The sequence below is a fragment of the Mesoplodon mirus genome, assembly GCF_964341445.2.
Source record: "Mesoplodon mirus genome assembly, chromosome: 8".
NCBI lineage: Eukaryota > Metazoa > Chordata > Mammalia > Artiodactyla > Ziphiidae > Mesoplodon > Mesoplodon mirus.
The window spans coordinates 74,797,441-74,810,449 of record NC_138984.1 but is presented as its reverse complement, the minus strand read 5'-3'; the positions used below and the strand labels follow the sequence as shown (position 1 = coordinate 74,810,449).

The window sequence follows — 13,009 nt, the reverse complement described above, 5'->3', positions numbered from 1 at the left end:
AGATAACTAACACGGACCGAGATGAAACCTGCCGAAGACTCTAGGTTTCCCCCCACCCACCCCCCAAGAGCTCCCTGGATGGATTCTGGCGAGGAAATCTGACCCTCAAAGGGCAAAACATCCCGTCCGAGGCACACAGCCAATGGAGGCGAGAACTCTGCTGTAAAGACTCCTCCAAGCCCGAATCTAGTTTTCTATTCATTAGTGCCAACTTTCTGCCCAGGGATGAGGTGCAATGATGACATATCTGTTTCAATTCCCCCTCTCTGGCACCATCTGGCAGAAGTGCTATGTAGGCAGGTAAACTAGCTCAAAAGGTGAAGAGCAAGGGGGGAAGGAAGATGGAAAGTCAAAGGCCCATAATGATCACTAACGCCCCTACTGTGGAGAAGATTCAAGGGCAAAAAAATCAAATGGACACTTCTAGAAGCAGCTTTAGGTTCAACTGAGCAGAGGCCCCTGGAAAAACATGCTGGCAAGTTCCCCAAACAATCAACTTACATCCCTCCGCCTCAGGAGTGCAAAATATGCAGGCAGCAGTTTCTAGAGAGCAAGTCATCTAAATAACCTATGGTTACAAATTAGCTACTTTGGAAATGTTCAACCGTGGAGTTAATTCTCACTAGAGATATAAAATTTAAAACAAGACCATCTGGAGCGGAGCCAGGAGGAGCCCTGGGGAGACGATTCTGAGGAAGGGGAGGAGAGATGTACTCACATCCTCCCTGGGCCCACTTCACTCGTACCCCAGAGTCAAGTGGACCCCCACCCCGCTTCTGAGGACTGTCCTGGGGACAGGGAGGACACGGGTGGCTGCTGGGAGTTACCGTCTCTCAGGCTTGTGAGTGGCTCCAGCACACCCCTCTTGAAAGCGGCCACTGGGTCCTGCACACAGGACCTAAGGCTCAGCATGCTCTGGAGGTGGGGCTCCCTTAGCAGCAGGTCTCGGTAGGCGGCCAGCTGATGGGACCGGCAGAGCAGAGCGGCGATGCTGTGCACGAACTCGGGCACCAGGCACGTGTAGGTGTTGTCGGCCTGGCAGTAGTGGTAGGCCACGACCTGCAGAAGAAGCAGAGTTGTCAGCATCGCCTCACCCTCTTCACACAGCACCTTGCAGGCTCTCCATCAGGGATGCAATTTTCCCGTTCTCCAAGATAACAAGAAATGTTGCTTCTATTCCCCAAGACTGAGTCATTATTTAGCTTAATTGATTCAGTTGTCCCTTTACTTTGGAAGGAATTCTGAAGTTTAGCAAATTTTAGGCCGACTTTTACTTGCAGCCACAAGTCTGTCTTGACTGGCACTAAGATCCGCACAAGTTACTCTGTATTGAAGATAAACTCATAAAAGTCATTCATAAAACTTAAAGCCGACCCTGGCTTGAAACAATTCCAAGCAATCCCGACGTTCTCGACATCCACAAGTACCATATTCACTACATTTCTGTTTTCAAAAACAGCAGCATCTCCTTGGGGAACCCATTTGCGGCTCCCAAAAAGCAGATAAAATTGGTGGCAATGAAAGCCAGGCTCTCAAGTCACAGCTGCTTCCTCTCCCTGGCAGGAGGGCTGCCTCCAGTGACACCATGGAGAAGTTCAACAGCAACGCTGTTTGAAGGATCAACATCAGACACTACCGAATTCCTGCCTATCTTGTGAAGGGACACATAGGAGGAGGGAGGGTCCTGCCCAAGCACTGAGAGGATCCTTTTTGTTGGGATGGATTTGAAGTGGCAACAGGCTATTCCTGAGAGAGACGTCCAGGAAAGTGCCAAATGCGGCACTGTCTTGAGAGGAGAGGCACACTGCCGATAAGTGAAAAATCTGAGACTTTCCCAAACGAGGATGAATGGAGGGATACACATACAAGGGGGGTGAAAAAGGTCAAAACACACTCATATAAAGTGCTTTATGTTTTTCAGAAGGGTGTGCGACACTGCTGTCCCACTCAGCCCTACAACCCCTACATAAGTAGGACGAGAACCACTAGCTACGGTTCAGAGGTGAGGGCAGCAGACACACAGGTTGAATGCCTCGCCAGGGTGACAGACAGTCCATGGAATATCTGGGATTCGATTCCTGGTCTGTGGACTCTTAAAAAGCAAGTGGCAAGAGTAGATGTGGCCAATTTGGAACTGCCCTGTGACTTCTGGTTTTGATTAAAGTTATCATCGACACTCAGAGGAAAGCTGACTGCTCTTCACCTCTCACCCGGACAGAGATTAGCTGCAACGCAAGAGGACCTGTGAGCTTGTACGAACCACCAATGAGCTAGTACCACAGTCCCCCTAGCACGGTGTTTGGCAATCCAACAGTGGGTGATGAAACCAATGTGGAGCCATAAAAGTTTTTCTTTTTTTAACTTAATACAGTGAATTTTATAGGATGTAAGAATAAGTGTAGTCTTACAATGCTTTTTCTTCAGTTGGGTGTGTGATGCTGTGTGTGAGTATCAGGTGTTCAGTGTAACATGTGTTTCACATTGTGGGTCACAAAGTGGTTTGAAAAATCACTGTCACGGGGTGGCTTTGAAGTCTGCACTACATCCCTCATCTCCGATCACCCATTCATGACCAGAGGACTGCCCCGAATCAGTGGTCAGGGCGTCAGGGCTGCCCGTGCCGGGTGAGGAACGGCCCTCATCTGGGACGCAGAAGCGAGGAGAAGGGGTCTGGGGCAGAGAAGCATTCCTTTCAGTTCCCCTGCACCAACCTCACCCCACGGGCTTTCCTCCCTAGATGCTTCTCACCACTGTCCACCCCCGGTGGTTCTCCAGCTCCACCAACTCATGCCACTGCTGCCCCAGGAGACCCAAGTGGCTCACCAGGAATGAGAGGTGTAACCGCTTCAATGCAGGAGGGCAGCTTATGAACCTGTGCCAGATGTCAAGCAGACAGAAAATTTCTGAAGGATCATGACTGACCATGAATCTAGGAAGGGAAAATTGGCCAAGTCTCTTACAACATCACAAAAAAACCTCTGACAGAAAGACACTTGTAACCAAGGGCTCTAGGCAACAGAGTGCAGGTGGGGCGGAGCCCTGGGTCACTGGGTTAAAAGCTCCCAATCTCCTGCTCTCATACGAAATGAAGGAGGACACATGCTTATAAGTATGGATTTGTGGCAAGTGCAATGATACCTCTGGCTGCTTTGAAGAACTCTTTCAATCCACTGTTTAGGAGGAATAAAAGTCTACTGCCAGTGTCCTAAGATACTAATTTCCATTAATACCTTTTATCTGGCGTACTCTACCACAATTTTATCAAATGCTACACTTTCGCATTAAGCAACTCTTGTCTCTGTTTTAAGATCCCTTTTTAAAATTCATTTCTCAAAAGGCAAACTAGCAAACCTCTCTCTTTGGAAGGCTCCCATAGAGCAGGAGCAGATTACCTTAGAAGCGAGGTATTTCACTGCATCCTCTCTTGGTCTCTGGTTCTCAGGAGTATCAGACCCAGACCCAGGGGGGGATTTAGCTGCATTGATACCACTTGTAGAAGAACTTGGTGAAAGCAATGGAGTGAAAGGAAGATCCTGGGAGGAATCTGAAGCTGCAGCGAAGAGACTAGTTTCATTATTTACAACAAGGATAGGGTGGAATATTGAACATATTTCTTGGTCGGACCCAGAGAGTATTTTAACAGGTAATGAGTGAACATGGTAACAAATGCAAAGGCCCAAATGGGGATACAAGGCTCCCTCTCAGCCCTGTCTTCCACCATCCAGGTGCCCTCCCAGGAGAACTGTTGTTTCTGGTTTCCTTTATTACATTCCTTTCGGTTAAAAAAAAAAAAAAAAAAAAAAAAAAAAAAAAAAAAATTCCTTCCTGGCTCACTTGTCCCTGTTTACCATGTTAGAGACACTTTCTTTTTTTTACATATAAAGTAAGCTAAGAATAGTCAACTATTTGGCTACTCCTTCGGATTTTAGGTTAGTTTTTATACTTTTGGTAAATCTGGCATAGAAGACAAAGGCTGTGGAAAATGGTGCAAACGAACTCTGCGCAGACTCCTTCTGGCTTGCTGTGCCAGAAGTCTAACCCACTCAGTTTTAGGACCCTGAATTCCCCAGAGCATCTGATCAGGCCTCACTGCCCATATCAAGAGGGGGACAGGCCTGACAGTTGGGAGAACACCAGGGAGGGCTGGCCTCAAGCCATGTTATAGCTGCAGAGGACCATGAGAGATAAATATTGATAGCTCTCCAGCATACAATCGCAAACCTGATACAGCAGCTGGGACAACTTGAGGAAAATGGGGAATTTATGTCTATCCAAACAGCAATTTCCTCCATCTATCTTACAGTAATATAATAAACTAGACAAGCAGTTAGACACGGACATACTTTTTGGTGATGCACTGGGGCTGTTGGAGGCAATCTGCCTCATGCGGCTTCCGTGGCAGCTCAGTGCCACCAACTTAGAAATGATCGCCGTCTTCCCAAAGCCCACGTTTCCAACAACCACTGCTCCTCTGTTTTCTGTCAGTTCTGTGTTCCTCAAGTTTTCTTCTATCTGGTGAAAGAGCCAATCCCTTCCCACAAACACAGAGTCTGTAGTTATGCTCGGTACTTCGAACAACAGGGGTTTCAACAAAATGTCCTGCGGCTTGTAGGGAGCAAATCGTGCTTAGAAAAAAAAAAAAAGATCATTATTTTAGAAGAATGACATAATTTTATACACCAACAAACTCAGTTTATCATTGCTCGTATGTTACTTTCAGCACAGACTTTGGTTTTACAACACAAGGGATCTGGAAGTATTGATATTACCAGTTTGGTTCTAGTAATACTTCCTAATACCTCATTTATCATACCCTATTGGCCTTATAAAGGGTCCTATTAAAATGACTTTCTAGTCCTTTCATGCTTCTAAGTTATTCTCATGACTCAAGAGGGACACACAGAGGATGAGAGAAAGGGGTGAAGGGACCAAATGATGTCTCATCAGTTTATCTGAAACAGTACTTAAGACATGTTTCTTCCACTCCTACAGGAATAAAATGGAAAGGCATTTTCCCTGCAGACAGAGTCCCAGCTCTTATCAGGGTGTGGTGGTGCTTTGCGCCCCTTATGGTGAGATTATTGGCCACCCAACTGTGCACTACGGGTAGAAGAAGCAGGAGGTGGCCCGTACAGCCCAAGGAACTGTAACAAAGCCGATTCTTTGTTGGTGACCAAAAAATCTAGTGAGTGTTAAAGGACTCCTCACTTCAAAACAACGTATTGCAGAATCGTTTTTCAACTCCAGAAGCAAGTTAATCACATAGTATAAGGAAGAAGCCCCAAAACGGTTAAGGATGGCCTCCTAGCACACCCTACAGATAAACTTTTCGCACACACACTTCATAGCATCTTTTTAAAACAGCTGGCTTGAATGCTGGTTACCACAGGCTTTCCGTGTTTAGCGAATGAGCTCATCATAGCCATGATCACAGCGGATGCAAAGATACATACCTTTAACTTCCTGTGCCCTGCCTCTGGCCGTATTGTGCCACGGTAACCTAATTGATGTCCGAAGGGGAGCATTTCTCTGTCCGTCTAAATAACTCAGATCTTCCAATTTGGTTGAGCTCGTCGCTGTAATATTAAACTGAAGTTTAGTCTCTTCAAAGTTGAGTTTAATATCATACCCAAACTACTATAAATTATAAATTACTAAGCGATTCATTTCAGGCTTTCAACAAAATGTACTTCAGGGTGATTTTGGTTTTGTTTGCCCACCCCAGTTAATTTTTCCGGCAATGTCGTTAACTGAAAAGTGGACAAAACTAAGTGTTCCTCATTCTTGAGTCGAAGTCATGTTGATATGGTTGCCAGAAGTCTCCATTACTCCTGGAAAGAGACAGACCTCACCAAAAATTTTTATGAAGAAAACTGACAATCGAGGGTCACTCAGTAAAGCTTCAGTACTGACTGCAAACACGCAGCACGGTGACTTGTCTTCTCTGCAGCTCCAGGGAGCCTTCTGCTGTTGCTGGAATTCCAACCTTGTTAACTAAGTGAGCAGATTCTGCACGGACAATTCCACAGTGCTCAGAACCCTAAAAGTCAGCTTTTGGCGGTAAAAATAGCCGAGTGGACTTTATCAGAAAGCTTCAAATTTTTATGTATACATTATAGATTACACATTATACTATATTACATCTATGTATGCATTTTTTTAATTCTAAAAATAAGTAATCCCATTTACCTCTGATCAAATCAATAAGACTCATAGCACATAGCTACCTGTTAAAAAGCATTAAGGATCGTTAACTGAAGCATACATCAGTTCAATTATAAAAATAATCAGTACAAAATAATTTTGTTCATTCTTAGCAAATCTTTAAAGCAAATATACAGTACATGTTTTTGCCTTAAAAAAAACAAAAAGGAACCTCCTCTTATTTACATACACATTCTAGGTCACAATGAGAAAAATCTAAATAAAATTAAACCTAATTTGGTTTGTGGGTTAAGTAGTCCAATTATAAAGTACCGACAATCCTAGACATATGATTATCTTACAGGATGATAAAATACAGATATCATTTGAGGGTAAATGACGGGGGAGAGGGACTCATATTCCCAGGGCTAAGGCTTCTAAGGCCTGGTGAAATCATTAGTGCAACACACTTTGGAGGAACAGAAGTCAAGCTGGGCCATCTGCCCGCTGAAAACCCTCTGGCTACCCCACGGGCTCTGACACAGCTGCCGACCACCGACCAGGACCATCTGCCCGACCTAGGCCCTTCCTACTTCCCCTCCTAAGGCCTCGGACCTTTTCTTCCTCACTGTTAGCACCACCTCCTCTCATTCCTTCATTCAACAGGCACCTGTGTGGCTCCACGGCCTGGCTCTGTGATGGTGTGTCCCCTCTTGCTGCAGTCTCCAAAGGGCAATCAACCATGTGCCCTACTCACCTTCCCAGGCCATGGAGAAAGATCAGACACCTTGACTCCAAAAAAAGCACACACTGATGCTTCTGCAGTGCATATCCACAGCCTGTTCACACACCCTGTACACATTGTGTCAATCTGCCACACAAAACTTTCCTGTTAGAAAGACTCAGCTAACTCCTTATGCAGGACTTCCAAATGGGCCTAAATTATGGGAATCCAATGGCAACCTCTAGCTTCTCTCCAGGTCCTCCACAACCAGGGCATGTGAAACTTCTCGGAGGGCCGCAAGGACCACAACCATCACCCTGGCTCCCTATAATAATATAGCTTGGAACATATTTCCAGGCTCCCACCTGGGACCTGGGACTCTGACTCGGGCCTCTGCAAATGCCCCCCTCCTCAGCACGCCTCACTGTGAATAAACGCACATGTTGAAAGCTGAGGTAGAACAATCCACAAGCCGGTTCAGTTCAGAGCTGGAAGAGCCACGACTGCCTGACCGGCTGCTGCTTCAGGCCCGGAGAGCACAAAGACGCCTGCAGCCTCCAAAGGTTTCCCATTTGCCTTTCCACCCTGACCCGTCAAAACATGACATTCAGTTCATAATCTTGTAACAACCGAAAGGTTTAAGAAGAAGAGACTATGAAGGGCATGCCAAAGAAAGGGTTGCAAAAAAAGCCCTAGTTTGACACAGAGGCAGAAGACAGTGGCGTTTTGAATGCCTCTTTTCAGATATCCCGTCACCACAGCTTCAGCTCTGAAGCAAGCAACAGAGCGGCCCCAGCAACTCCAGGGCTCTATTTAAAACATGAATATGCTGCTTTGAAATGGACCACTGCTCAGCAGGGCTGCAAGCCACCAGCTGCCAGCTCCCTCTGCTTTCTAAGGTATCATCACAGCCACTGAGATGGATGGAACAGGAGCAGCGGTGACGCTGCAGCTGCTTAGCGCCCAGGAGACACCCACCCAGCTGATCAGGTGACTAGGCTGACGTGCTGTCCTTTCACACGTGCCTACGGATGCTCGGACACTACAAAAATTAGTTCGCTTCTGGTATTTAACAATAAGTGCTTTCAAAAGCCTGAACACTATACAGGGCCCAGAAAAATCAGAGAGGAAGCAATAATTTCATGCTGCAATAAACCTATTGCTAGTATCTCTACAGTTAAATTAATTATAATTAATTTATACTCACTGCATACATACATTGTGTCTAACATCTGGGTGAGAGGTACATTTTAAGATGCTGCAGGAAAGAGGGTTTTTTGGGGGGAAAGGGGGTGGGGGTGGAGTAGGTGGAGGGAGAAGCAAAGGGAGACTTCTCTAAGCTGAGCAAAGGGAAACATCTGTTGAAACACCATGGATTAACCTATCAAAGGTAAATACCATTAAGTCCAGGGCAATTACCAGTTAGAGTTTCAAGAAAATTGGCTGGTAATTTTGCTTGTTGGTTTCCTACACTAAACACAGTGTTCTGTGATTCACTTAGAATTTCAAAAGACAAAAACAGGTAGTCCAAAAGGTAGAACCCAGGGACTTCCCTGGGGGTCCAATGGGTAAAAGACTCCATGCTCCCAATGCAGGGGGGGCCCGCATTTGACCCCTGGTGGGGGAACTAGATCACACATGCTGCAACTAAGAAGCCCACAAGCTGCAACTAAGAATGGGAGAATATATTTGCAAATGAAGCAACAGACAAAGGATTAATCTCCAAAATATACAAACAGCTCATGGAGCTCAATATAAAAAAAAAAAAAACAAAAAACCCAATCAAAAAATGGGGGCTTCCCCTGTGGTGCAGTGGTTGAGAGTCTGCCTGCCGATGCAGGGGACACGGGTTCGTGCCCCGGTCCGGGAGGATCCCACATGCCGCAGAGCAGCTGGGCCCGTGAGCCATGGCCGATAAGCCTGCGCCTCCGGAGCCTGTGCTCCATAGCGGGAGAGATCACAACAGTGAGAGGCCCGCATACTGGAAAAAAAAAAAAAAAAATGGGCAGAAGACCTAAATAGACATCTCTCCAAGGAGGACATACAGATGGCCAAGGGGCACATGAAAGGATGCTCAACATGACTAATTATTAGAGAAACGCAAATCAAAACTGCAATGAGGTATCACCTCACACCGGTCAGAGTGGCCATCATCAAGAAATGTACAAACAATAAATGCTAAAGAGGGTGTGGAGAAAAGGGAACCCTCTTGAACTGTCGGGTAGGAATGTAAATTGATAGAGCCACTGTGGAGAACAGTATGGAGGTTCCTTAAAAAACTAAAAATAGAACTACCATATGACCCAGCAATCCCACTACTGGGCATATAACCTGAGAAAACCATAATTTAAAAAGATACATGCACCCCAATGTTCACTGCAGCAGTATTTACAATAGCCAGGACACGGAAACAACCTAGATGTCCTAAGACAGATGAATGCATAAAGAAGATGTGGTACATATATACAATGGAATATTACTCAGCCATAAAAAGGAATGAAATTGGGTCATTTGTAGAGATGTGGATGGATCTAGAGACTGTCAATACAGAGTGAAGTAAGCCAGAAAGAGAAAAACAAATATTGTATATTAACGCATATATGTGGAATCTAGAAAAATGGTACAGATGAACCTATTTGTAGGACAACAATAGAGACATAGGTATAGAGAATGGACATGTGGACACAGAGGGGGAACAGAAGAGTTGGATGAACTGGGAGATTAGGTTTCACATAAATACACTACCATGTGTTAAACAGATAGCTAGTGGGAACCCTGCTGTATAGCACAGGGAGCTCAGCTTGGTGCTTTGTGACGACCTAGGTGGATGGGATGGGGGGTGGGGGGGAGGGAGGTCCAAGAGGGAAGGAACATATGTATACATATATCTGATTCACTTCACTGTATAGCAGAAACTAACACAACATTGTAAAGCAATTATACTCCTATTAAAAAAAAGAATCACTAATTATTAGAGAAATGCAAATCAAAACTACAATGAGGTTATCACCTCACATCAGTTAGAATGGGCATCATCAGAAAATCTACTAACAACAAATGCTGGAGAGGGTGTGGAGAAAAGGGAACCCTCTTGCACTGTTGGTGGGAATGTAAATTGATACAGCCACTATGGAGAACAGTATGGAGGTTCCTTAAAAAACTAAAAATAGAACTACCATATGACCCAGGAATCCCACTACTGGGCATATACCCAGGGAAAACCATAATTCAAAAAGACACATGCACCCCAATGTTCACTGCAGCACTATTTACAATAGCCAGGTCATGGAAGCAACTTAAGTGCCCATCGTGGAAGATGTGGTACATATATACAATGGAATATTACTCAGCCATAAAAAGGAACGAAATTGGGTCATTTGTAGAGATGTGGATGAATCTAGAGATGGTCATACAGAGTGAAGTAAGCCAGAAATAGAAAAGCAAATATCGTATATTAACACATATATGTGGAACCTAGAAAAATGGTACAGATGAACTGGTTTGCAGGGCAGAAAGTGAGACACAGATGTAGAGAACGAACGTATGAACACCAAGGGGGGAAAGCAGGGCGGGTCAGGGGTGGTGGTGGTGGGATGAGTTGGGAGATTGGGATTGACATGTATACACTAATATGTAAAAATGGATAACTAATAAGAACCTGCTGTATGAAATAATAAAATAATATTCAAATATTTTTTAAAAAGAGTCTGCATGCCACAACAAAAGATGCCACAACGAAGATCTCATGTGCCACAACTAAGACCCAGCGCAGCCCAAATAAATTAATAAATAAATATTTTTAAAAACAGGTAGAACCCAATTACCCAACTTCTGGATTATCCAAGATATTTTGTTTTTGTTTTTTGTTTTTTGTTTTGCTGTACACGGGCCTCTCACTGTTGTGGCCCCTCCCGTTGCAGAGCACAGGCTCCGTATGCGCAGGCTCAGCGGCCATGGCTCACGGGCCCAGCCGCTCCGCGGCATGTGGGATCTTCCCGGACCGGGGCACGAACCCGTTTCCCCTGCATCGGCAGGCGGACTCTCAACCACTGCGCCACCAGGGAAGCCCTATCCAAGATATTTTAAGGGCTTCTCACTCTGCTTTTTAATGAAGAAATAAGGTGTCCGTGTCATACATTTTGATGTGGCATATACTGTAATAACCTGACTGCAGCTTTCTAAATCAATTCCACTTCAACAAATGCTTTTACAAAGAAAAATCTCTGCAGAGCAAAACAATCACCATAGCTGGCCAACTTACTTTCATAATCTTTGACCAAAAAATTTCATTGTACGAGACAGTTAACACTGAAGCGACAACTCCAGTTCTTTGTAACAGGCTCAGTGACAGTACAGACAGGCAGCCTTAGGAACTTGTTTCCATACCCTCACCCCCCAGGGGAACCATGCCCCTTGGGGAAGCTGGCATCACCCTTCCTTCACCTGCTAGTCCTTACTCTGCCCTCACGTACCAAAATACCTTTCCTATCAAATGGCAATTTCTCTGTGTTTACATGGATCTTGACATGCAAACACTTCCAAGAGATTTCAGTATACGGTCCTTCCCATTTTACTTCAATCCTTCGAACACTGAGCGTTGCCTACTGCCCTGTTTGTAGCAGCCTGCCTTCTAATCCCTAGATAAACAGCACTGCGTATAGTCTATAACCTGAGTCTTTTATTCTTTTCAATGATACTTGAAAAATCTTGGCATTCCCTCTTAACTGAGGTTCAGCTTTAGGGGTAAGAGGGTAGGCAATGAAGAATCTACCAGACTTCCAGCTTGTTAGCAGAATTGATACTATGATGTAAGGCACTTGCCTATTTCCTTCCAAAATATGTTTTTAGTTTATAAAATAGGCAACACGGAGAAATGAGCAAACCCATTAGGCTAGGCAGTCACTGCTCAACACCAGAGGTAAAACCCTCCCAATTCCACAGGAGGTCCAGTTCAAGTGCATCCATAGATGCTAATGAATGAGCACAGCAGAAATCAGAAAGGCCTGCTCTATAATCACTGCAGCCTCCTGGAAACGCTCAGCTCATACCCACTGTCACTTCACGTGGCAGGAAACCACATAAAAGAACATCAAGCAGAAAACATAACCCGAAAGGGGGTCCTTTTACCACTGTTAAAGTAATTTATTAATGTGTTTCCTAATTTTGAAATAGCTTCATTAAATTGAATATGAGTTTGCTATTTTGTTGAAATCAATAAAGTTATGAAGTCCTGGGATAATACAAATGAACCATTCATCATATCCAGGTAAAAAGGGTCTAAAATGCCTTGGGTGCAACATATTATGCTGTAGATAGTGGGAGGGTGGTGGGAGGACACAAAAGCTTCTGGAAGAATCATCACTCAATACGCATAAAGCTCTCAGTACTTCCCTCTGGCAGGCACGCCAAATCCCTTTGAAAGTGAATTAAGAGTTGTGTCTCTGAACTTTTCCATTAGGGCCATTTATTTATCAGCTGCTTCAGAGTTCCATTGTAAAACACACCCAATAACAACCAGAGCGGCCTGGTACATCCCAAAGGATCAATATAAAATCACAGAGAAATCCTTTGATGTAGGAAGAAAGATCCTGGGTCCAGGCCTTAGCAGAGGAGAAATTTAAAGCACCTCATTGGTAACAAAGAATGATGAAAACAAGTTCCTCTTCTAAATTCAACAGAAGAGCACTGAGTTAGAAACCTGGGACCTTAAAGCAGGCACGACAGCTCAGATGCAGAGTTCCCTTCCCCACCCACTGCCAACTAGTCTCCTTGCCTCACAACCACTCACTGACCAGTCAACAGCACCAGTCACCACTTCTGCATTCTCTTCTCAGCTCTGGCTGCCGCATCTTGCTGAAGGCACGTCTGTCTCACCTATTTTCATTTCCTTGATGGAGAGCTCTCTTTCCTGCTGCTTATGTTTTAAACTATGAGCTCCCTTAAAACTGAATTATACAAAAATTGGACCTTGTACCTATGTGATGGGCCTCAATTACAAAAAATTAGTTTGAAAGTTGGATTACAAATTCTTTGAGCTAATATTAACAAACTCATTCTAAACAACAATTCCCATTGACCAAGCTATAAATCCTGAATTAACTCCGGCTCACAATAACAAAAAACAAGGACAGTTTTTGGTGC

At 44.6% G+C, this 13,009-nt stretch overlaps 1 protein-coding gene across 4 annotated transcripts in view; it reads right to left on the bottom strand.

Annotated features, from left to right (window-relative positions):
• Positions 1-13,009, bottom strand: part of TANC1 (tetratricopeptide repeat, ankyrin repeat and coiled-coil containing 1) — a 239,929-nt gene that overhangs the window by 54,829 nt on the left and 172,091 nt on the right. For all 4 annotated transcript variants that reach the window (XM_082629880.1, XM_082629879.1, XM_082629882.1 and 1 more), the window contains 4 exons: positions 5,454-5,576; positions 4,344-4,625; positions 3,393-3,550; positions 828-1,059 (listed from right to left, as the gene is read on the bottom strand). In XM_082629880.1, the coding sequence (XP_082486006.1) occupies positions 828-1,059; positions 3,393-3,550; positions 4,344-4,625; positions 5,454-5,576 (795 nt within the window). The remainder of the gene's footprint in view (positions 1-827; positions 1,060-3,392; positions 3,551-4,343; positions 4,626-5,453; positions 5,577-13,009) is intronic.